The 24,774-nt window shown below is 49.7% G+C and overlaps 2 protein-coding genes across 5 annotated transcripts in view; both read right to left on the bottom strand.

The window, feature by feature from the left end:
• The window catches only part of LOC144110912 (gamma-interferon-inducible lysosomal thiol reductase-like), a 59,481-nt gene extending 43,854 nt beyond the window's left edge, over positions 1–15,627 (bottom strand). Inside the window, exon 1 of one of the 2 annotated variants that reach the window (XM_077643980.1) lies at positions 15,388–15,627. In XM_077643980.1, the coding sequence (XP_077500106.1) occupies positions 15,388–15,435 (48 nt within the window). In that variant the 5' untranslated portion in view covers positions 15,436–15,627. The remainder of the gene's footprint in view (positions 1–15,387) is intronic. The other variant, XM_077643979.1, reaches the window with a different exon arrangement.
• A 2,815-nt stretch (positions 15,628–18,442) lies between these two features.
• LOC144111151 (uncharacterized) overlaps positions 18,443–24,774 on the bottom strand; it is an 88,196-nt gene continuing 81,864 nt past the window's right edge. For all 3 annotated transcript variants that reach the window (XM_077644306.1, XM_077644307.1, XM_077644305.1), the window contains 5 exons: positions 23,700–23,873; positions 22,651–22,829; positions 21,845–22,022; positions 20,824–21,122; positions 18,443–18,870 (listed from right to left, as the gene is read on the bottom strand). In XM_077644306.1, the coding sequence (XP_077500432.1) occupies positions 18,730–18,870; positions 20,824–21,122; positions 21,845–22,022; positions 22,651–22,829; positions 23,700–23,873 (971 nt within the window). In that variant the 3' untranslated portion in view covers positions 18,443–18,729. The remainder of the gene's footprint in view (positions 18,871–20,823; positions 21,123–21,844; positions 22,023–22,650; positions 22,830–23,699; positions 23,874–24,774) is intronic.

Raw genomic sequence — 24,774 nt, 5'->3', positions numbered from 1 at the left:
GCATGTCGAACATTATTGCGCGGACCAACAGACACACAACACAGGCCTGCGGCCTGGCTTGTATTCCCGGCCTCTTTAGCCCGTACCTGTGTTATCGCGCTTCCTAATCTGCGGCAAACAATTCCGCGTAGTAGAATGTTGTTGCCTCAAAGAATGTTACCAGCGCGAGAAAGACGAAGACAGAACTCTATGGACATATACATCGAAGACAAAAACAGCAACAACAACGACACGAAAGGCGCCCCAGTGATTTGTTCCGGCGTGTATGTTCCTTCAGTTTTGTCTCTCCCTTTCTCACGCTGCGAACATTCTACATTATGGGTAGTAACCAACTGACGCAACGCGCGGTGTTATTTTAACAAGTTCGGCCTATAAATATGACCCAACAGTACACCGACCAGTTCAGTTACAGCCTGTCTGCAGATGAAGCTTGGCTGACCACAAGTGGAAGAAATCATCCGTATAATGAACTATACGCAAGCTCCTCTTTACATCTGCACACCTTCTGCTCGAAGTATATCTTAGTGCTCCGTATTTCCTGGCAGGCGCCCGAGGTCACGAGACCACTCTGGACCGCATCAAAACTGCTTATACATGAGATAATAAATCACACCAACGCCTCGTTAGCGAACAATACAAAAGAACCTCCCCCCTCTCTCTCTCTCTTTCAGCAGTTTTCAGCGCTTCTCAAGACCCCCCCCCCCCCCCCCCTCCACACACACAGACGCCCGTTTTCGTTTCTCTAAGCTAACAGAAAACATACAAACGAGCTGCAAGGCCGTGCTTGGACAAGCAACTCTCTTGGCCACTATCACCTCTCGAGGCATCGACTGTCATTAAATTCCCGCGAAGAAAGCACGGCGCGATTGGAATCAATAAAAGGGGGCGGAAACAGCTGCGCCCCGCCTTAAGCAACATCGGTGCCGCCAAGTGAGAGCTGAAAGGTCACCGCAAGGTGAAGACAAAGTGAGAGCGGCCCGTGTAACGGAAAAACGCAACGACGTAATTACACGGCCCCCTCCAGCAGCTGGGCCCCTGACACTTCTTCCTCGTCAACATCGTTGGAAAGGACGCAGGGAGCTCAACGAGCGACACGGCAGCAGGGGAAAGCTGTCACTAATGGTACACAGAGGCCGTTCGGAAGCCTCTCTGTGCCATTGACGGGGCGGTCAGTCAGTACGCGGGGGAGACGGTGGCGAGAGGCGACGCGGTGAGCTAAGGACGCGTAGCTTCTCACCGACCAGGAAAATGCGACGCGCCGTGCGCGAGAAAATTGCACCTCCGCGGAGAAAGTCGCGCAGGGCCGAAGACGAGCGACGCAGAGTACGGCGCACTCCACTGTCGTTTTGTTTTTGTTTTTTCTCGGACAAGGCTCCTTTTGTGAAGATATATATACGAGGCCGCAAACGGGCGAAAGATGTAGCGGTGGCACGCCTATACCGTTCAGAATACACCGGTATGTTTTTTTTTGTTTCTTTTTGTTTGTTTTTTCACCCGTCAATCTTGGACCGCCTTACACAGCGCCCTACCCGGCCTCTCCGTTCATTCTTTCTTTTGCACTCTTTCTCTTTTCCTTCCTTCTTTGTTTATTTCTGCCTTTCTTTCTATCTGTTTGTTCCCTTCTTGCATTTCCTACTTATTCTTTCTTCTCTCATTCCCCCTTTCCTTTTTTCTTTCCATACAGTCGGTCCCATTTGTCGTGCCCGGGCTCTCGCGGACAACTTTCCCCAAAGCACGTCTTGTCTTTCCTGCACCAGTTAACCCGCACCGAGTCTAGTCGGCGAGGAAGGAATTGCGGTTGTGTTTGGCATAGACGCGCGAAGCTCCTCCATCGTCTCACTTGATGCGGACCGGTTAGGAGGTCGTGTGAGGTGATACGGCTATGGGCAACGATATATTGTCATCACTCGCGTAGCACAGTAGCGGGGAGGAAAGCGGTGCACATGAACGCGATGAGTCGACGTCGGAACACGCGTGCCCGTAATAATATACGTATACAAACCGTGCCTAGGCGAATAGGAGAAGCATTAGGAAAGTATAGATGGCGTCGACCAAATGAAAGAAGATGTAAAGATGATGGAATTGCAGCTCGGTTTCTGGGTACCTGGGTTTCGTTGTAGTGTAGGAAGCGAATGACATGTTCAGAAGAGCCACAAGTGGACAAATCACGGGATGAGGCGACACGATAAACGAAGTGCTGTCTTGTTTCTTGTTCAACGAGCCGTTTTAAGATCCGAGAATACAAATGCTTTAGGAATGCGGATAAGGATAGCGTAGCTAATAATAATAATAATTGGTTTTTTGGGCAAAGGAAATGGCGCAGTATCTGTTTCGTATATCGTTGGACACCTGAACCGCGCCGTAAGGGAAGGGATAAGGAGGGAGTGAAAGAAGAAAGGAAGAAAGAGGTGCCGTAGTGGAGGGCTCCGGAATAATTTCGACCACCTGGGGATCTTTAACGTGCACTGACATCGCACAGCACACGGGCGCCTTAGCGTTTTTCCTCCATAGCGTAGCTACGACAGACACTCTCGTGATATAGGCACCAACGGCGCACTAGCAGTTCTCGTCGTGAGGAATAATATAACTATAGGTTACACATCACGTAAAAAAAGTCTGGGGAGGACACAATAGAGAGAGATTGCTTTGTTGGACATATATCAACAAAATGTACAATGAGTGTTGCATGATGGAGATAATTCGCGCACGTAAGGCGTTCGCCCTCACATTAGGGAGTCTTAGCATTACGCGATCCGCGGCCGCCAACCACTCTCGCTGGGAGCCGTACGCGCATGCTCAAACAGGCAAATGCGGAAAAGAGAAAGCGGGCAGTAAATGCGCTTAGAATGAGACTGTTCTTTATTTTCCGTTTTCTCGGCCCGACGCATCATCCAACACACAAGTTCGTATTGCTGCTGACTGCCACCAAGAATTGCCGGCATAAACCACGCAACTGCGTACGTGTGATGCTACAGCGGATACAACTCAAGAACGTAGCGGCTTTTACCCAACAGAGGACACCTTCCAGCCAGTGGCGTCGGCCGATTCTCATGAGCCTGCTAGCACTCCAACGCAGGGAGCAGCGTGACAATGCATCGAGGGGACTATCCCCTTTCATCTGCCACTCCCTGCATTGTCCCGCTAGCAGGCTCATGAGAATAGGCCAATGCCACTGGCTGGAAGGGGGTGTCCTCTGTCGGGTGAAAGCCGCTTCGTTCTTGAGTTGTATCGTTGTATCGACTACAGCCGATTACAACATTGCTCAGACCGCGTTAGAACTTCACGCTACTAGGCTCATGAGAATCAACCGACGCCATTGGCTGGAAGGGCTTCCTTTCACGGGGAAAAGCCGCTGCGTTCTTGAGTTGTATCAGGCCATAGCCGATTCCAACAGGGCTCAGACAGCGTTAGAACTTCACGCTACTAGGCTCAAGAGAATCAGCCGACGTCATTGGCTGGAAGGGGTTCCTTTCACGGGGAAAAAGCCGCTGCGATCTTGAGTTGTATCAGACCATAGCCAATTACAACAGGGCTCAGACAGCGTTAGAACTTCACGCTACTAGGCTCATGAGAATCAACCGACGCCATTGGCTGGAAGGGGTTCCTTTGACGGGGAAAAGCCGCTGCGCTCTTGAGTTGTATCAGACCACAGCCGATTCCAACAGTGCTCAGACCGCGTTAGAACTTGAGCCCGACATCCACCTCGATGCATCGCAACGCAGAGACGGGACCGGCGCCAGTGCACTCAGGTGTGCAGAAGTCGTGCTTTGCATGCAGGCGCCATATAAGGAGAGACATCGCCGGTCGCGGGCGTTTTAACGTCTAATCTTGAGTTTCCTGCACCGAGCCGTGTCCAGCGGGGTGGATCTTTTCCCAGGCACGCTTCCAAAGAAAGTCTGCGGCAGAGTTCGTGCTTTCCGCTCGATATCGACGTGGAAAGGGCGGCCTCGCCTATAGACGCTGTCTCCGCTACTACCTAACCCCCCGCTCCTCGAAATAGCAGCGCAGTTAAAGGTGCGTCGATACACGCGCCGCTGTTTCCTGGAATTGCGTTGACGGAAGCAAGGACACACGGTGTTACCGCGCAATGTTTGAACAGTTCGCGGCCGTATATATGTTTCCGTCCAAGAAGGCGCATTGTTTCTCTGTTTCGAATTTTTCCTTGTGGGTTTCAGTGCCAGACGTCGACTCATGCCATATCATTTCGGAATTGCGCCGCGGTGGCTTCGTGGTCAGCTGCGTTCGGTATCCGACCCTTAGAAACTTATTTAGACAGTCTATACACTGTCCATAGACTTCTATTTATAAAGTCTATAGACTCTTTATAGACGAACCCTAGAGAACAGTCTATAGGCAATACAAATCATATAGACAGTCTACAGACAATCTATAGATGTATGCCCATACACTTTTAGTAGACTTGTGTCTATATACATCTATAGACTATGAGTAGACAAGAAATATCTATGGGAAGGCAACAGAGTCTATAAGTTTATAAGGGGAGAGCTCCGCTGTCGCGGGATATGGTTCACCACGATGGAGGTGAATTGCAAACCACTCCTTGTGCTGTAGGATACAAGCGGACGTGTAGGAACCGCCGGGTAGACGGAATTAATCCGGAGCGAAATTAATACTCATTCTCCCCTATCTGCGTTCTTTCACTCAATCTCTCATCCTCTCCCTCACGGGGTGGTTGAGGTGCCCACCCGGACTGCGACAATTACGGCGTCTTTCCTTCGCTAATAACGCGCCCGCGTTTTGCATTTGCCGCAATTGCAGCGCCGGTGTGCAGTGCGATGCTAATGCAGGTTAAAGAACCCCCGGCGGTAGAAATGAAATCCGGAGCCCTCCTCCACTGCGGCACCTCTATAGCACTCTTACTTGTTTAACACCCTTCAACGCAACAACCAAGAAATGCTTAGATGAAAACTGCTGGTAAAATATGAAAGAGCGCAAATTTCCAATCCCGGAGTGAATTCTGCATCCTCCGCTCTCTTCCTTACCCCGTCTTATCAATTTTTGGTGTCCACGCCCTATTTTTCGGCGCGACACCTTCCATTTTGAGGGAAAATTAAGAAAGCCGACAGGCATTCACGAATCGTAAGCGTGCGTTGTTTCCGCACCTGACGATTGTTTAGCCTTTCTAAACACACTGAAATTGGCTCGAGTTTACAGGTAATAAAATGAATACAAAAGCAGCTTCTTGCCACGTACCCCATAAACTACAAAGGATGCTTCTCGATAGCTCTTTTTGCAATAATAATAATAATTGGTTTTGGGGGAAAGGAAATGGCGCAGTATCTGTCTCATATATCGTTGGACACCTGAACCGCGCCGTAAGGGAAGGGATAAAGGAGGGAGTGAAAGAAGAAAGGAAGAAGAGGTGCCGTAGTGGAGGGCTCCGGAATAATTTCGACCACCTGGGGATCTTTAACGTGCACCGACATCGCACAGCACACGGGCGCCTTAGCGTTTTTCCTCCATAAAAACGCAGCCGCCGCGGTCGGGTTCGAACTCTTTTTGCAACGCCGAAAAATACATTTACATACATGTATAAAAAAAACGCTCTCGCGCACACAGCTGCAGGTCATCGACTCCACACGATCTAAATTCCGACCCGGCTCCATCCCCCATCTGCACAGAACACGAGCTAAGAGGCGAAATCGTTAAACGGGAGCAGTCTCTATTCTATACACATTCAAAAATGGTCTACAGACTTCTTATAGACTATATGCCTTCCTATAGATATTTCTTTTTGTATATTCATAGCCTATAGACTCTCTATAGACAAAGGTCTATTATAAGTGTATGGTCATAATTCTTTAGATTGTCTATTGACTGTCTATATAATTTGTATTGCCTATAGATTGTTCTCTAGGGTTTGTCTATAGAGAGCCTATAGACTTTATAGACATAAGTCTATGGACAGTCTATAGACTGTCTAAAGAAATTTTTATGAGGGTCACTTACAACGGCCGGAGCTTCGGGAACATAAATATTACGTCAGCGCGAGCTGAATGACGTCACGGCCGCTTTGGGGGACGTATAATGGCCCAACCGGCAAATGAAAACCGCATCGCGTGTCCCGCTGATGGAGTCTAATCAACCCCCCTCCCCCCCCTTCCCCACTGCGAAGTTGGTGGCCAGCGGGTGCTTGATTAGATATGCGGCTCCGGCCCTGACGTATCCGGGTCGAACACCCGCCTCGGAGCAAACACAAAGGGGAGAGGAGGGCGGCCCAGTTCAGCCCGAGCCCTCCAGCAAAGTCCGCGGCTCACGCGAGGCTGGAAGTTTTACGGCGAATGCCCCGCATCGCGCCACTCCTCGCGAGATAAATGACGGTGGCCCGGTAGCGCCCACTTTCTCGGGGAATATTGTTTTCGATGCGAAGCACTTATTGGGCGAACCAGTTTACAAAATCTTCTACCCCAACAGCACAGGACATCGGCCCAACATTGGGGATATATTGGCATATGGTGGTCCTTTGCAGGACCGGTCTTTGCCAATATATCCCAACACTGGGCCGATGTCATTTGCTGATTGGCTAGCAGGGCACCTATAGGATAAGCTCAAATTGTGGTTCCCAAGTAACACTTTTCCACATAATTTCTCTTCTAAATACAAGCACACAATAAAAGATCTTATCCATCAATATAGAAGCGAACGCTTATTTGGTAACAAGTTGCTGTTTGTATACAACCCCGGTTGATATATATCTTGTTAGAACTGGCCCCTTTTCATTGATAGATGCCTCGTTCTTCGTATTCTTCACTGTAATGTGTGTACAGTTATTCACGAATTTACTGGAACGTTGGTTTGGCTTATAGTTCGGTTAATCGGGTTTAACGTCCCAGATCGACTAAATTAAGGCTATGAGGGAGCAGTGGAGGGGTCCTGATAATTACCACCACCTGCCTGGTGTTCTTTAGCGCGCACTAACATCGCACAGTACATGTGTACCTGCGTCTTTCGGGTCAGGAGCCGAGCACCACAACCACTGATCCAGCGCGGCGGCTTTACCGTAATTTACCATTGTGGCTAACAATGTCTGCAGCAGCCAAATAAAAATTTTCGTCTCTGCTGTAGGTTATTTGTGTAGCATTATAATAGCATATACATATCAGTTGTTTGAAGCTTGTTTATATTTCGCTTAGTTTTGTATTTTCCTCACTTTGTATGGATCGCCTCCCCTCCTTAGTACTAGTACTGGAAAAGACGTAATATGTAATAAATAATAAACAAACAAACATGTATATCCGATAGTATGTATATATGTTGTTTTTTAATTCGAGTATGACCACCATGGCAAACGGGCCTCGTCAGGCTTACTATGCCTTTTGCACGCCTCCTCAGGTATGTATCCGGGCTGAACTAGATCTTGGTGCAGATTGCTGGTCACTGGCCAAAAGATGAAAAGACGTTTCGGGAGCACTACGGATCCCTTGTTCACTATGAAGCAATCGGCGCACGGATCCGTTCTTTTGTAGCACCCAGTAGCGTTTTTAATGATCTAGCATAGATAGGATGTAGAGTTCCGTCGTTCCTGTTTAGTGTGTTAGACGATGTCTGTATGATAAGAGACTCAAGATTCTGCCGTGCTGATGTGTTCTTTTCTGTTGTCAATATCTTTACTTGATCCCAGTGAATCTCGTGGCCGGATTCTTGCACGTGCTCGGCGATGGCGTTAGATGCTGCTTTCCGGTTTCGGACGTCGTTCTGGTGCTCTCTCAGGCGTCTCCTGAAGTCCTTTGTTTCACCGATATATATTGATGAGCAATCGGCGCAGTCAATCTCATACACAGTCATCTCATACATAGATCTTCCGTGGCTCCTAAACCACTGACACTTTTCCGATATCTGGTGCACCCCGGACAGGCACAGAGATGTGCCTGGAACAAGAAAGTAGCCTGAATGGAATAGACGGCTTGCACGGAAACTCTCGTTGTGATACATATAAACGCCCTGAGATATATGCTTGGAAAACTTCTCTTCTGTACCTTAGTGTCCATCCAAAGTTTCCCTTTTTCATGGAGCTCCAATAAATGATATAATAAATGCTTATAGGCATTCAGGAAGCCTTTGGACATATGCCAAAGAGGCCGCCAGTACCGTGGTATTCGAGAATGCTGAAACGCGTTCCGTGTCTTTGTTGTTCTGAACGGCACTTGTTATTTACCGCCAGTGTTAGCACATCAGCTTTGCTCGGGTATTCAACATTGAGTACCTATTGTCCTTCAAGAGAACATCAATCACTCTGAATGCCGTATATTGTCATGCAAACAGTGCTTGCCAATCTAGTCCGCAGAACTCGAGCGATGCGCTGCACGCGGCAAAATAAAGAGACTCTGGCTCTTATAAATCGCCGGGCTGCGGAAATAATGTTCACGTGTCATTGCAGCTACGAGACACGCGAGTAGCGCACAAACACGGGCACGTCACCTCTGCCAGAAGTTGTCCAGTTTCGCTGTCTTTATTCCGCTGCGCGAACAGTTCGAGCGTTCTGCACAAGACCTGGGGAGCTCTGTGGAAGGATACCGTAAATTCTGGTATACAGGCCGCGGACTTTACATGCTTACATGTTAAAATGTCGCGCTTCGCGTATTATCTACAGGAGAGGACTATACAACATTTCCTTTTTCAGTATCGCCTATACTCGGATACAAGTCAGAAAGAAAGCGGCCCTTCCCCGTCAGGACCCCATTCCAGCCAATGGCGTCGGCCGATCCTCAAGAACCTGCTAGCGTGAGTAGCGGGACAATGCAGGGAGGGGAGTACCGTCAACAATGAAGGGAGGGGACTATCCCCTTTCATCTGCCACTCCCTGTATTGTCACTCTGGCAAGTTCATGAGAATGGGCCGACGCCATTGGCTGGAAGGGGCTCCTTTGACGGGGAAAAGCTGTTTTCTTGACTTGTATCCGACTATAGCATAGGATGAAATGCCCAAAACGATTTATGCACCGCGTGCGGGCAGGCGAGGACTATGTATCGGTAAATGAGGAGTTTGTATCCAGTGCAGACAATCTAGTAAAAAAAAAAAATTATTTCAACCAAAAATGACCCCTGCGGCCTTTATACTTGGAATTACGGTACTACAGCCAAGCCAAGACCACCGCCTTTGATGCTCATTTTAGGCCAAGATTGCGCTCAGTACCAGCCCGAAAATAACGCCTTTTTTGTTTGTATTTGCGTGTCTGTCAAACTGGGCTTACGATGAGCTCTTCATGCTGGCAAACTGAGCCGCTTTGTTCTTAAAGTGACGCTGCAGAATGGGATAACCATTAAGAGATGTATACCACCACTTGGATTTTTTTTTATTTTGGCGCCTCCTAAAATGAGCTATGATGAAACACTTCAATGCAGTTCATGAAATGAACGCCTCATGTATCCACCTCGGAATCGCTTCGCACTCCACAAAAGAGATGGAGCGCACAACTCGGCTTTGCACAGCTAACAGAAGCAAGCCTTATAAAAATGGTCTATAGACAGTCCATAGACTTCTTATAGAGTCTATTGCCTTCCTATGGATATTGCTTTATGTCTATTCATAGTCTATAGACTGTCTATAGACAAAAGTCTACTAAAAGTGTGGCCATAAATCTATAGACTGTTTATAGACTGTCTATAGAATTTGTATTGCCTATAGACTGTTCTGTAGAGTTTGTCTATAGACTTTATAGACGTAAGTCTATGGACAGTCTATAGACTCTCTACAGAAATTTTTGTAAGGGAAGCCGGCCTTCTAGAATCAAAACACAAGACACAACCAGAAGCGGGCAATTAAGAGTCGTTTCGTTTGGGACTCCAGCGCGGCAGCCGCCACAACACAATGACGCCGAACGACATAGAATAGAGCGTCCGTTTTTAAGCGCCCCCCCCCCCCCCTCCCCTCGGACGCACTTATAAAGGCGTTACTCCCCTCGGCGGCACATCTTCAAAGACGTCCCGCTTGCCTGCACATCGTATAGGCAACAACCAACTGTCGGTGCAGACATTGTCCGCGGACAACTGCGCAAGCCCCGTAATCGCGGTGACTGTAATCTTCAAACACTTGCGTAAGAGCGCCACTCCAGCATCTCGCCCTGAAACGTACGTCGCTGGGTCGTTCGTCTTCTCGAGAACAAGGCTGCCGTAGTACACAGGCGAAACGTACTTTAGTACAGCACGTCTGCCGTCGAGTCTTTCGTTTCCTCCTAATGAGCTCCCACGACTACGCTCACCCCCCCCCCCCCCCCCCCCTAATGTTGACGTCAGTATACTCTTCCCGAGAGAGACAGAGAGATCGTGACTGGAACAACGAATCATTCGGAGTGAGAGACGTTTCACGCTTCCGTAGTGAAAGGCAAAGTTAACGCGTAGCGCTCGGCCGCCTCATGATGTGTTTACGAGGCATGCGGAGAAAGCCTCGGGCCTCGTTGGTTCCCGTTGTGTTTGTCGGTGGTTCCTCTTCCGCGTGTTTCTAGCTTCGTCTCGGTGTACGCTGCTACGCTAGCGGACAACTTTCTGTGGTACTGCGGCCGAGTCTAGGCAGGAACGCCCAGGAAACGGGCCTTTGTCCCAGTGACTCGGGGGAGCGGGCTACTTCAGCCGTAGAGTGACTTGTTCAGTAACTTATCTAGTGACTCTACTCATCCCTATAGCGACCCCGCAACATTTCCCCGACTTCACCTCTCCGAACAAACCACTCCCCTAAACACGGAGACAAAGGCCCGTCTACTTCCATTTCCTGCGTAGCCTCTGTTGCAGTGCCACAAAAAGTTGATCGCAGGTATACACATAGCTCCAGCACGTTACACCCTCTCGCTTCCGATGTTGTCAGTGCTAGACAGAGTACAGTGCGGGTAATATTTTTCGAACTGCGGTTTCCTAATCTGCTTCATCAGCACCTGGCTAATAGCCTTCGTAAATTAAGTAAGCCTGCTTACAACTGCGACAAAGTCACCGGTGTACGGCAGACTAGTCAACTACCGCGTAAGGCAGAGAGCTCGAACCGCGGACAAGGAAAAAAAAACGTGTAGACACACCGACGCATGCCAGAGAATCGATTGAAAAAATCGAGTTGGCCCAATTCGATTTACTGCGGCTCGAACGGTATATACGGGCTTGTTTTTCGAGCACGCAAAGAGCTTGTTTTATCGCCGACATCCTTAGAGTTGTTTAAAAAGTGGACTATACCTCTATTTCATTCTTGTTTCCATTTGAAGAGAGAAAAAAAATGAGGAGGCTGGGGTAAAAGCCGCAAGTAAGCGACTTGTCAGTCTTTCATTTGTCCTTTCATAAGCGCGCTACCGACGCAAGTATCCGTTGAATTCTGCTAGAAATCACGAAAACGTAAAAGTTGTTAATGTAACTACATTACAGTAACGCGCTACAGCAACATTTCGCTCGATCACAGGCCCTTTCGCTATAACAGTGACCAAATCGATGACGATAAGTAGGCCTAATCAAAAGCTTCTTCGAACGCATTAATCATTTACGTTGTGCTGAGTGCATTCTGCTTCCGAACGCTTTATACCGGGTCCTTTATTTAGCCAACGTGTAGTAGGCGAGAACCTCATTAGACGCAAGGTTTGCTAACGCGAGCTCCAGGGTCCAAAACTATATGTATACGATGAGTTTTGGCGGAACATCGGCACAGATATACAGAACGGTGCCGGATCTACGGGCAACTTTTGCACGCAACAACGGACGTGGACGGAATGTCGGAGGTGTGACGATCCTCAGCCGATGAAGAAAAATAAAAAAAACGGAAGTAGTTCTAGTTATTCCCACACATCTTTTCTCACTTAGGGGTTGCGTTGCGGTATATTGATAGCCAGACGCCCTTTCTACGACCATTCGGTCTAAACGTTTCCTTCCTATCATCTCAGTGTTAACAACCTGGATGATAACTTTTTCGACTTTATAAGTACATATCCGTCACGAACGACCTGCCCTAGCACACGCCCGACTTTTATTTTTGTTTTCACCCTTTCCCTTTTGCACAACGACGAATGCAGGAAATCCTCTAATAATGCAACATCCGCTCTAGCCCAGACCGCGCGAGCTGAAGTCACGGCTGGCTCAACGTCTCTACAAGTCGGTATTCTCGCATTCGGTTCCGAAAACATCCTTCTTGACGAAAACACAGAAACCTCTGCCTATATAGCGCACCACCAATGATTGGCCCTTTGCAAGTTTTGGCCTACGCCTATCGTTCCGGGGGTCCCTTAGTCCTTGGATTCCTAGCCATGTCATTGACCCGCGCTACCGGGGGCTTCGTTACGGAGCTGACCTCCCGTGCGACGACAAACAGCGCAAGACGCAGCAGACGTGAAGTAAGCCGCCCGTGTCTTGTGAACCGTGAACAAGGCGTGCTTGGGTAAGACCCGCTCGTCTGTTGTACCCCGCCGGGGTCGACTGCGCGTTCAGCGAGATGCCAACTGCGTGAAGAAACTATACGGTGCGCGGGTCTTGAGACAGCGCGGTGTGGCGCAAATCGATTCCCTCATTAAACGGGTCGCTAAAACTCGGTTCCCGAGCATCGGTCTGGTGAATTCTTCAGCGAAGCACAAGCTTTGTTATCTGGAAGAGACTTCACTGGCAGTGCATCCGATCGCGCTTGTAACCAGTTATAGTTTAATGGAACATGAACACAAATTGAGTTTGTATGTATCGCTAGATTACCGCGAAAACGTAGTTTTTGTAAGCTATGGGGAACCTGCGCTGCCAAGGTGGCACTGCAATTGTTCCATTCGGGGACTCAGAACTGCTTTTGTCAGCCGCTTGGGCCGCTGCAAACGCGAGAACACATTCTGCGCGTTTTGGCTGACAGCATTCATTGCCTAGCTTCTCTCGGCGTAGCCCAGATAGCTGACGCACGGCACGTGCGCCTTCGACAGAGCGCGGAGGCTCACGCCAATAAGCGCCTGAAGGTGGCGCGGAAATGTACTAACAGTACTACCCAAAACTGCTTGCTCTTCTCGCTAGACAGTGTGTTATGGCGCTGCAATCGGCACCGCAAACTTCAGCGCAAGTTCCCCATAGAAAGGGTTAAAAAATTAAGTACAAGTGTCGCCACCCCCGACCGTTTTTGCAAGCTAACTGAGGTGACGTCAAGACATTATTTGTCTTTCTACTGTACGGATCCCTGAGGCTAGGCAACATCGACGTTCACTTACAACGGTGATCACGGACACCTTTTGGGTCATGACGTCACGATTCTGAATCTTGAGGCGAGAAAAACGTTTTAATCCATCCAATTCACTCAGCAATAAACGAGTCTTTGGACGCTGGAAAAACGTCCAGCAGTGCCAGAAAGGGACAGAGAATTGATGTTTACAAAGACCGAAAATTAAATTGATTCGCCCCCAGAGCTCGTTTTAATCAGTAATTTTCGACGCCGCCTTACGAGCCAAGACGAACGAAGCACCAAAGGAAAACGCAATCCATCGTTGTTACAGGAGCCCAGGTTTTTTTTCTGACTACGCGATAATCGATTGGTCTGCGAGAGTAAAAGAAGTACGATATGCGGCAGTCGGAAGACAAAGAAACCAAAGAAGATAACATTGTTTTCGCTGCTCCATCGCAGTGTATTCCGTTCTTTGTGCGTTTCAGGTGCACTGCAGGAACCATTGTTTTGACATTTTTCTGTTGTCTCGGTAACTGGCTGCTGCGGGCGGAGGCGTCAACTCAGGCCAGTCGCTGTCATTTTACAAAAGCAGTGACTACAGCCAACACAAGAAACAACTTTCGATTTCACATCGAAGTTTTTTTCTGCAGTCGTATTTGACCGGCAGGTTTTGCCTACTAAGCAGGGATGACTGGAGAGTTACACTGCTCTACTGATAACAGAGATACCGGCCATTCAAAGAGCGACGTCTCGACCGCTACTGCAGGGCAAGCAACCAAGGCGCGATATGACTTAAGGAAATCGCTTCGGGCTTTGTGCTGACCAGTAGCGCACACACGCGCAGGCCGCGTTGCAGTTTCGAATGAATGTTACGGGACCGAATGTCGTCCGAGAACGCTGGCTCCTGCATATACCCAGCAAATAAGCCTGAATAGCGCCGGGGAAGATCGCTGACGACCTAGTTCCCGACAGCAATTTACACCAGGTTTACGCTTAAAAGCGGCTCAGAAGCTACTTCATGAGACTATCGCTATACTGAACAGATTTCCTTGGACCGGCAGCCTGTCAGAGTGTTCCATATCTATACATATTTTGCGAAAATATTAACGGGCAGGCGATTTCGTAAAACTGAGGATACGCTGAATGTTCAGGTCAGGCGATATCATTACGTGTTTTTGATGGATAATTATTACCATCCCGTTTGTATCAGGTGGTGACTAGTGTCACCTAGCCATTAGGCACCTTTAGCGTACCGCGTTAACGTTGTACCAGTATATAGCGCGTTGTTCCCTAAGGCAGACGTCCACTGGAGAGCCGACCGATAAAGGCTATGCACTGTGGATTAGTGGCTACTTATGTAAACCAATGCACTTTGCTACACGGCAGTGGCTTGCCCGTGGTTCTGAATTTGGGACGGTGGTGCCGAAATGTTGTGGGCAGTTTGCTTCCAAAGCATGAGGGCGGCCTTTACAAAGATGAGCCATGCAGTTTTCACAGCAGACGGCGACGCTTGCAGAAAAAAAAAAAAAAAAAAACAGCCGGACCTAAGGCTGCGTGTAGGGCACATGGGGACGAGAATGTTATAAGATAAATCACGCGAGAAGCACTCAGACACTTCCCAGATGTAGCGACGGGAAGCGGATTCCACGTACTTAATTACCTCGAGTAAAGCGCTGTAGCGGCGCTCATTACTGACGAGCGAGCGGAACTAGGAAGCCCCCGCTACTAATGATTTACCGCGTTCGCAAGCGGTCGTTCCGATAACACAGCGCGGCGGGACGCGCGGTTACAAAAGAACCTTGGCTCACGCACACGCAGCCTCCGAGACTGTGTCAAGGTAAGATCGCTCGAGTGAGTAGCGGCGCGGTTACCCCAGAGATGAACGCGTGCGCTTTTTCATTGGCTCTGAACGAACGATTCGAAAGACAAGGGGCACCATGTGACACTCGTAACAGCTGGCAAAGATTCCGTAAGCGACACTGAGTAACGCTAAAACGCACAGAGAGCGATGTAAACATTGTCGGGCAGTCCCGGTTCCCTCTCCTATGCCGCGATCCTGCCCTAAGCCGTGCCGTCGCGGGCTGTTTACCGGGTGCAAACAAGAACTGCTCGGGAAAGTACGAGAAAGAGCTTAGTGTACGCAAAGGGTGGATTCCCGCTAACGACAGTCTCGCCTCTAGCACCGAGCGCACGATTTGAATGGGCAGCATCGGACCGTAGGATGCCCTGAAGGGAGAACGAGTCCCTATTTGACGGAGAGAAAAAAGGTACACCAACCTGAACGCACAGCAGCGCGACGATACCGATGAGGATGACAGGTAGCATGACGGCAGTCCGCTTCGCAGGCCACTTGTGAAGGGCACTGGCTTGACAGGGAGATGGCAATGCACACGGGAGAGAAGCCGGTTTCCTGGGCACTGCTGCGGCGTCCCTGCTCCTGGTCGCGGCTGCCGCCGGTGATGCAGAAAGAGGAGCGCGCCTCGCCGCTTCCTCGGCCCTTTCTGCTTGTTTTTCGTATCGCGAAATCGCCTCCCACGTGACTGGCGGCGCAACTCTGACGTCAGGGGCGCGTTTGGGTTTGTGCTGCCATCTGGGAGCGTCTAAGGACACCACGCGTTGGCTTTTCGAAACGCCCGCCGCTCGGTTTGTTGGATTGCGTCGGTTAGCTGTTGTTCGGGCAGTGTCTGCCGCGCGAGCTTGTCAGTAGATTGAGCATTGGTATTTATATTAGTCTTCGAAGCATTGCAAGGAGTAACTCTACAGTGATGACATAACCTTGGATGTGGAATTTATAAAATTCGTAACTTCCCTGCATTGATAACCGTTTGTACATGCTACCATTACATTTTGCTTCCCTTCTTCTGGACCATGGTTTAAAGATTAATAAGATACAGTGCCGTACTGACGTTTCTCGGTGTTTTTTCTTTTTTTCGTGTTGGATTTCACAAACATCTGCGAGCGTGAACCTAATGGGCATGCTTGTGAATTTTGGCTAGCATTGCAGCTGACTGTGAATGTTTCTAGTATTCTTTTTGTATTACGTGTACTCTCTCACCGTTTATTTTCTTAATTTCCTGGGTTTTTTATCCCCCTTCCAGTAATAATGCCGCGTAGGCCTGAAGGTTTTGTAAATATGGATGAATGAATGAATACGGGTGTGCAGTCCATCGCGTCGTGTTTTGCTCAACAAAAACCCAACTGTCGCAACCGCAATCCGCCTCTTGTGCAGGAGGTGCGGGTTCGATCCCTTGCCCAGCTAAGTACTCGCCGCTTTCTAATGGTTACGGACTTTCCTGGTCTGGTGCCACCGCTCATATAGGGTGAAATGGTTGGAAAAAAAGAGTCTCGGACTCCACAAAAACCACATTGTTCCATGGCGTTCCTTGGCCAAAGCTGTCCTGCACCATTAAAACTCATCGTCATCAAATTTAAATTATGGTGCAAAAGCTTGGCACGGATGAGGCACTCGTTTGGCGGAAACCTTTGTCAGGAAAAGCTGGACTTGCGTAATTGAAATTTATCACCATCAGAAAGCTCGCCTGACGTCACCGCAGTTTACACTTACGGAAACGGCCGGAGGTGGCGGTACCTGCTTTTATTTGTCGCTTTTTTTCAGCTGATAACAGCCCAGTTTGTAACGAGGGCAGCCCATCTGTCGTTAGCCAGTGGCAACCCATCAACCTAAGCAAACTACTGAACATAACACAGATACCTGCTTTCACTTCATGTTGGCTAGCAATGACCGGCAGGGCTCCTCCTCTCCCGGGGTCTTTCTCTCTCCCATGAAGCGCGCAGTGCAGCATTCACGAAAGCATTATGGTCAGAAGAGCGTGTTGTCGGGCAAGTTGGCTTTGCATGATATAAAAGAAGTGGGCGCAAAACTTGGACAAGGACCGAGAAGAAACACAAATGACGACTGACAAGCGCTCGAGAAGAAACACAAATGACGACTGACAAGCGCTCAGTCGCTTGTCAGTCGTCATTTGTGTTTCTTCTCGGTCCTTGTCCAAGTTTTGCGCCCACTTCTTTCACATCATTATGGTCAAACCCTGATATATCGAATTCAGAGGGCATAGCGAAATAGTTCGATATAACGATAATTTGTTCCGTAAAGAACGCAGTAGATAAGCTCGCCCGCATTCTAAAAGCAAGCATACATACATTGCATGCACCCACGCTAGTGACGCGCTTCTTCCAGCGACGTGCCGCTCGCGCACCGCTCGCTAGGCATTGCTGGGCTTATAATCTGCTCCTCATCAAACCCACAGAGGGCAGGGCTTTGAAACTAGCCGCAGCCTATCATAAGAATAATTATCCTGTCACTGATACACCATCAATACAATAATCGCTCATTAAAATTATGGCACAGTTAATATCTGCAGCGCCTTCGGCAGCGAAGCGAGCGAAGCACTCCATGCGAAATCCGTCGCTATAGACGTTAAAGGGGCTCTGAAACGCCTTCCGAGGAGAGCACATTAACTCACTTAATCACTGCACTGTGTTGCCATGAAAACCAGAGCCAAATAATACTCTTCTACACGCAGCAGACGACCCACAATCACGCGTCTAAGTTGGCGAGCCCTTCCCGTCGACTTTTTCATGCTCGCGCCCTCCTCCGTCCCCAGCATCTGCGTAGACATTAAGGTGAGATGTGGCCATTGGTCAGATTGTTTCAGACGTCAGGCAGCTATCGTGGTCGCGGCCAATAAGCCGCTGAACTCCGGCCAAGGAGCGCCTACCTTCCAGCGTGCAAAAAGTGACGAGAGGAGAGGGAAAGGCGCGAAGACGCTGAAATTGAAATTTGAACTACAGATAACTCAGCTTCTACAAAGCGCATTTAAAAAATCCTTGCTGGACACTATTCGTGAAGCGGCGCGCTTCAATATCCCAGGCATGTCGCAACTTCATTAGAGCCCCCTTCACAGCCCCTTTAAGTCAGGTTGGCTTCGCCGTATGACAGATCTAGTGCGTAAAAAAATGGAGGAGACACTTAATCTTCGCGTTAAGGCTATGACCGCGATAGCGTACCGTGTTATTTCCCGTATACGGAGAAGGTCATTCTCTACATTACATTCATAGATCCATGGGAGTCCTTAAACCCTTCCTGGCGCAGTGGTGCAGCGGTTAAGCGACGCGCCACTGCCCTGCGATAGCACGTGCTCCCAGCGGTGGGCCTTGTGCGACCCAGGTTGCTCAACCTGAGCGACCTCTCTCTTTTCCTTCGTTCGCTCCCTCCTCCATCGCTCCCCTCACGGCGCGGTTGAGGTGTCCACCGAGAAGTGAGACTTATTGTGCACTTTCTTTTCCCTTCCTGAAAAAAAAAGCCATTATTATCCGACCCACACCTCCTCGTGCAGGATGAGGATGAAATAACTTTATTCAAGGTCGGCACTAAGGCCCACTGATGAAGAGCGCTTGCTCCGCCAAGGCCCGCTGATGATATGCCAAGCTCGAGTGAAACGAAGCACTCCAGGAAGGAGTGGGAGGGTGAGGGAAATGGCAGTGTTGCATGCAGTGCACACCATATATATGCAGTCTGCACTTCCCGCCGATTGCAGGCGAGTCATTGATAGCAAGCCACAACAGTCTTTTTTGTATTTGCAACAAACGCGTTGTGTGTCAGATGATGGTGCAGATGGAGCAGCGGACAACTCGGTTGATCATTCGGTTCGGTCGATCCCAGGACTGCGGGGATCCCGGATTACTGGCGTCGGATTCTCGGTCGTCGTCCATCGGGACAGAGGCTGACGACTGCAGCTCCTTCGAAGAGAAAGGGAGAGAAGGAATGAAAGGGAAAGCGGTAGACACAGGACCGGCGCTTAATTTTATAAGCTACGGTCCCTATAAATAGGCATGCGCGATGGGAATATGAGAAAAAAATAAGAATACAACAAAGAGAAACAATAAAATACCAAAACAAAACATAGTGTGAGGTGGTAAAATTATTCAAAACTGCATAAAAACGAGCCACTTTTATTTCTTCATTGTGAACACCCCACCGTGCGGGGCTTCCTACACAAGACATCTTCGTCACTTCCCTTTCTTCAATAAAAGATATTCTCTCTTTTCTTTCTTTCTTCATTTTTTTTCATTCTTTCTGTTTTGATGATGGTGGTGGATTTTATGGCGCAAAGGCATCTGTGGCCAAAGAGCGCCATGGCACAAGGTATTTTCGACTTCTCAAGGTGGGGCCAGAGACCCACTTCCCAAGCATTTCACCCTAAATAAGCCGAGCACCAGACCAGGGGAAATCTTGTACCCATGGTATCACCGGTTGGTACCCGGCGGCACTGGGGATCGAACCCCGCACCTCCCGCAAGCGAGGCAGATGCTGAGACCGCTAAGCCATGGACCGCTGCGGTCCTTTCTGTCTTCCTGTTTTTCTAGATGTTCAACTTGTGCCCAGGAATTCCAGCTCCCTATCTACCAAAGCTATGGTGGTTTTAAACCACGTTACGCGGTTTCAAACCTCAATCTAATACCCTCAGCCTTCTCTTATTACTTTTTATTTTCTCCCATTTGCTGGCATTGGTACCCCATTTGTCTAAAGTAACCGGGCAAACGGGGTGTTGCTTCTTAACCGTGTAGCGGCGCAATTGGGGCAGCTCTTAAAGGAACACTGAGGAGAACTCTATCATTTTTTTTTCTTAGCAAAATCTGATAGTTCGGCATTTCATGTCTTTGTTGCCGCTTGTCCGGGCGCGAAAGATGCATTTATTTCAAAGAAGCTTGGATTCGAAGATGAAAAAGTTTTTCCCGCCGCTCTGATTCAAACTCAGGGAACTCTTATGACGCCACGGCAACTCTTATGACGTCTCAGAACGGAGTGACGTGATACGTGACGTAAACTCAGACTCCATGATTTCTGACGGCTAGCGGTGCGGTGCGCAACTTTCCTTTGCCAGCCTCAGAGATTCGTGGTCTCCATGAAGTAAGGAAAATTCCTTCAAGGTGGCGCCTCTTGTCCTAGGAAGTCATCACGCTTGTACTTGCGAGATTGGCCTGTGGCGGCGACACCTGTATTTTGGTACTTGCTATTTTCTACATTACAAGAGCTTTGTTTTCAGTAAGAGTGGCGTTTTTGTGATCAGGAGCTGCTATTCTATCGATACAAGCCAACTTCAATTTCTCCTCAGTGTCCCTTTAAGCTGTAAATCTGGGTCAGGTAAGAAGACCGTTTGTCCTCACCTAATGTCACATTTCGCTTTGTAGGGACGCCGTACCGGCTCCACTACAAGGCTAAGAACCGAAACCCCGCTGTTCGGTTACTGTTGACAAAAGGTGTACCTGCTCTGGACGGGAAAATAAGGATAGAGAGGAAGAGAACACCCAATAACTATAGCGAAACACCACGGGAAAAAGGCGAGCAAATTTTCTACATCTTTTTTTCTTCGTGAGGCGGAGTGTTAAGGAACATTCGCTAGTCATATCAACAGCTCCTCTGTGACGTAGGCCACCTGATCCCCATAAGTGGCGCCACATCGCGACGAGCGAGCGAACCCGTATGGTCGCCGAAAGGCCCGTGTGACCGGCATTGAAACAGAGAAGCCGCTGGGAAAATGCATTGTCGGAAAAGTATTGGCAAAACGTCGGCAACGCGTCGGCAAAGAATCGGCGAAGCGTCGGCAAAATGTCGGCACATGCACTAATCGGCGTAGAGGAAGAGCACTGTTGCAGCACTGTAGCCTGACTGCGCAGAAGGCAAGACTGTACCCTCTCGTCTTCGTTGCGTGCGGCGTTGGCCTGGCTGAAGCTGGCTCTGGGCGACGGCGTGGCGGTCCTGGCGGCGAGGCCACCCGTGGACGCTGCGTTGTTGCCGCTGGTGGCAGTGGCAGCGGCTGCCGAAGCGGCGTGCGCAGTCAGTAGCGGCGCGAGCGATGCCCGGTGCTTGTTGGAGTGCGGCCTGGGCGCGCTGGTGGGCGGCGCGAGGAACTGCGCCACGCGGCCCACGATCTCCTGAAAGCGCATCTCCCAGTCGGCGCGGCGGCCGCTGCCTCCGTGGCCGCCGATACCTGTTGAGAAAAGGAGGGTACACTGCAGCTTACTATGGGCGGAAGCCTTTTCGTGAACACTGTTGTTTGGAAGGGTTGGTGCACATCCTAATGTCAGAACACAACTACATTTTACTCCTTTCTCGTAATGACCACTGTTTTAATATCTTGGAATACCGTACAAGCACAAAGAGGAAGGACAGAACAAGTGCTCTCTATCAACCGAAAAAAATTATTAAAACAGGAAATGAACCTGCACCAACTTGCCCAATTTTCTATCCTTTTACCGTTCGTTTTTTGTCCGCTCTATTAGGAAATGTAATCCTATTTCAGGTCAGTAATTGTGCTGTGTCAATGAAGGTGCGTTTTATTCATTGTAAACCTACCCCCTACTGTGACGCCGACTGCTCAAGCCGCTGCTGCAAGGACATATACGCCGCTGTCCCCGCGCTGTTTCCTTGTTCTGACGGTAGATGACGCTTTCTTACAACTTCGGCGACAGAAGAGCGTATGGCAGAATCGCAAAGGTAAGGTGCTGCCAGGTTATACATTATTGAAGTCTCCGTAGCAGAGGGCTGGGGCGATCGGGGCTCAGGGGACAAGAGCCACAGTTTCTCACAGATGCAACGACATATTGTGAATGCAAGGCACTGGCTGTCTAGTTAAGTCTCATCCCCGGAGGCTGAAGTTGGCTGAAGCTGACCTATCAAATATTTATTAGTTGGACCGAACGCTGCACTCACCGCAGAGGTCGACGTAGACGAGTGCGCTAAGCACGACGGCCAGTGGCCCGGGTGGGGGCCAGGGCGTCGGCTCAACCATCACCGGCACGATGGGCTTGTGCAGCACGTCGGCCAAGCTCAGCTCGCGCGCACACGACGACGAAGAGGCATACCGGGGCGTCAGGCAGCATAGCACCACCTATGCGGACACCACCACCAACGGAAAAAAAATGCGTCTTGGCGAGGCTTTCATACTCACACTTAACATGGGTTGCGACAGAAAGCGACTACAGGAAATGGAATCACGAAGAAACAGAGAAAGACAGGCTCGCAGCAGTTTCTCTTTCCCGAAGGAAGGAGTTAAGGCTGAGTACTGAGACAACCTTTCTTGCTCCCTCCTCCCTCCCTCACTTCTTCCCGAGGACGCCTGCTCTTAAAGCCACATGGGTCAGATGATCCATTCTCATCGAGCCAGCACGTGAACGCCGCAATGCTTCGTTGTCATAATTAGTATGAAGGCAGCCATTAGGTTGTTTGATGTGCTCAGGGGAGTATATTTAGGGAAGCGGGGCAGAGGACAGAAGTATCCTAGAGGAGAGTGAATCCCTAAAGTGAAACTGATTTCAGTCTAGGGAGTAAATGTTCATTAATATCCACCGGAATGCTACAAATGAAGACTTTCTGAACTCTTTGCGGTCTACAAAAATGTGGGGTAAAAAAGCTGCACATTAGGCACCTTGATTTGCCGCGCCTGTCAGAGCAATGTGCAGCAAGGCAACGATTCAACAGCATTGTTGTCTTGCAGTCGCAGTGCGCGTGTGCCGTACCTTTGCCCTGCTGATGCCCTCGTAGATCTTGCCGTAGAGGGAGTCCCCGCCGCCAACCTGTCCCACGTCCATCCAGCAGGGGAAGCCGGAGAACTCGAGGTGCTGGCGGATGTTGAGCACCACCTCCTGGGCGTCCCACTGGTAGCTGATGAACACCGGAGGCGCCAGTGATTCGGGCTCTGCGCGGTCGGTATAGGTAATCGCAATGCGGCTTTCTGGCTGGCTTCCTTCCGACGACTACTCTCCATGGCCCTGTCCCTTTTAACGCGATATCATTAGAGCTACTGCCACACCAAAACCAGGCCGATGCCTGGTGTCACGAAATTCCCGGATTGGTGGAGACGGTGATGGCATCGCAGGTGTCACGTGACCACAGAAGACCAACAACAGAGCCCCACCCACTGGAAGCAGATTCGGACCACCAAATGCAAAGTAGATTACGAAGGATTATGCGACATGATTGGAGGTCTCGCTCTCGAGAAACGCTGTTGGCCGTCCGTGTCACAAAAAATGCTCCATTGGTTGAGAGAGTGCTGACATGGAAAGAAAAGCAGTTTTGCTTAAAAGAATCGAATGGCTGTCCTCTGGGTCGCGAGCCGGGACTCGCTGCCTCTACTCCCCTGTGGAGCGTTCTATACGATGCTATCGCATTGTACTCTCAAGGGTAGGCTAAGCGTCGCCCATGTTTTCTTTCCCTGTGTTCTCAATAGAAACCTTTAGCGTACAGATAGTTAGAACGTGACGTCACGGGCGCCATCTTCAGGTCCACAGACTAGGTTCCACTGTGTCGCGGATACCGGTTGGCGATAAGGGAATTAGGAAAACGCCCAGGCTTTCGCCGCGCTTTCTAGATCCAAACATGGCGGCCGCGTTGACGTCGGTGCAAATTATGTATACAGTCTACCGTCACTGCTTACCGCGGCCACCGGCCGCCAATGTTCACGCGCAGATGGCGCCAGGTGTCGGTACCTGGCCGGATGGTATACGCTCGGTTGAGGGTACACACTAGGGAAGCGTTGTCAGTGAGAGTGGCCGAGATGTCGACTCACCCAGCTCGTCCTGGATCATCCTGGCGACGTCCTGCCTGCTAATCTGGTGCAGGCACGAGATGAGCACGTCGATGCAGTAGCGGGTGGCACCGTTGCTCTCGCGCCAGTCGCGAAGCAGCGCCACCCCGGGGCTGGTCTCCTCCACGAATCGGCTCAGCTCCTTATCCGTGTAGCCTGCATGCGCGGCACACCAATGAAACACCGCCGCTTCAGTGGGGCTAGTAAGAGTCATGTACCCTCAGTGTATGCTGCCAGCATCGCTGTGAAGACAGAGATAGACAAGTGTTTATATGGGTGACACTGTCACGTGACTAGCTGTGAAATCAAAGCGGGGTATCCCTATCCATTTCATCCGTGCTTATGCCAGTCAGTTAACGGAAGGCCCCATGTTACCCAAACGTTCCACTGTTTCTGCGCGGAAGTTAGGCCAAGAATAAAGATAATAATGGCTATCTCTCTGCGTGTCCACGAGCTTGGATGTAAGACTGTCCACGAGGCTGGTTGTTTGGCATGGCCCTTGGCGAGCTTTGCGATAGAAGTATAAAACCTCGAATACTAAATGGTAGGTCAGGGCTGTCTTATGGACCGTCTTATGAGTCCTATTTTCCCACTGCAAATCATGGTACCTTGATGCAGTTAGCAATGGAAGGAGGCTTTTAAACGCGGCGCCGGAGTTCTGAGGTTAGCAAATAGACGAGGATGAAACCTCGATTAAAATTTTCGTAAGTGATAGAACTTGCATGATTTGAAGAGCGAACCTGTTTCCGCGGCCAACCATAAGTATTCGTATTTTTATGATGGAAATCTACCCCAGAGCTTGGGCAGCATACCCTGCCCCTATTAGGGAATGCGCTAGAGGACCGGTTACTTCTTTTTTATTCCTTTATAGGGCAGTTGGTGCTTAGAGAGTATAGTTGGAAAAATGCAAAGGCTATGCATTACTTCGGTCGGATGGTTATACCTGTCGTCGCTATCGCGTCTATGGCATATGGAGTCTACTAGTAACAGTTTCTGGCTGTGGCAAGTTCCGGGGCCACGGCCAGAGCCTGCATTAGCTGCTTGTAGATGTCACAAA

This window comes from Amblyomma americanum, chromosome 11, assembly GCF_052857255.1.
Source record: "Amblyomma americanum isolate KBUSLIRL-KWMA chromosome 11, ASM5285725v1, whole genome shotgun sequence".
NCBI classification, from domain to species: domain Eukaryota; kingdom Metazoa; phylum Arthropoda; class Arachnida; order Ixodida; family Ixodidae; genus Amblyomma; species Amblyomma americanum.
Note: the sequence above shows the minus strand (reverse complement) of the source record. Positions and strands in the feature narration are given on the sequence as shown.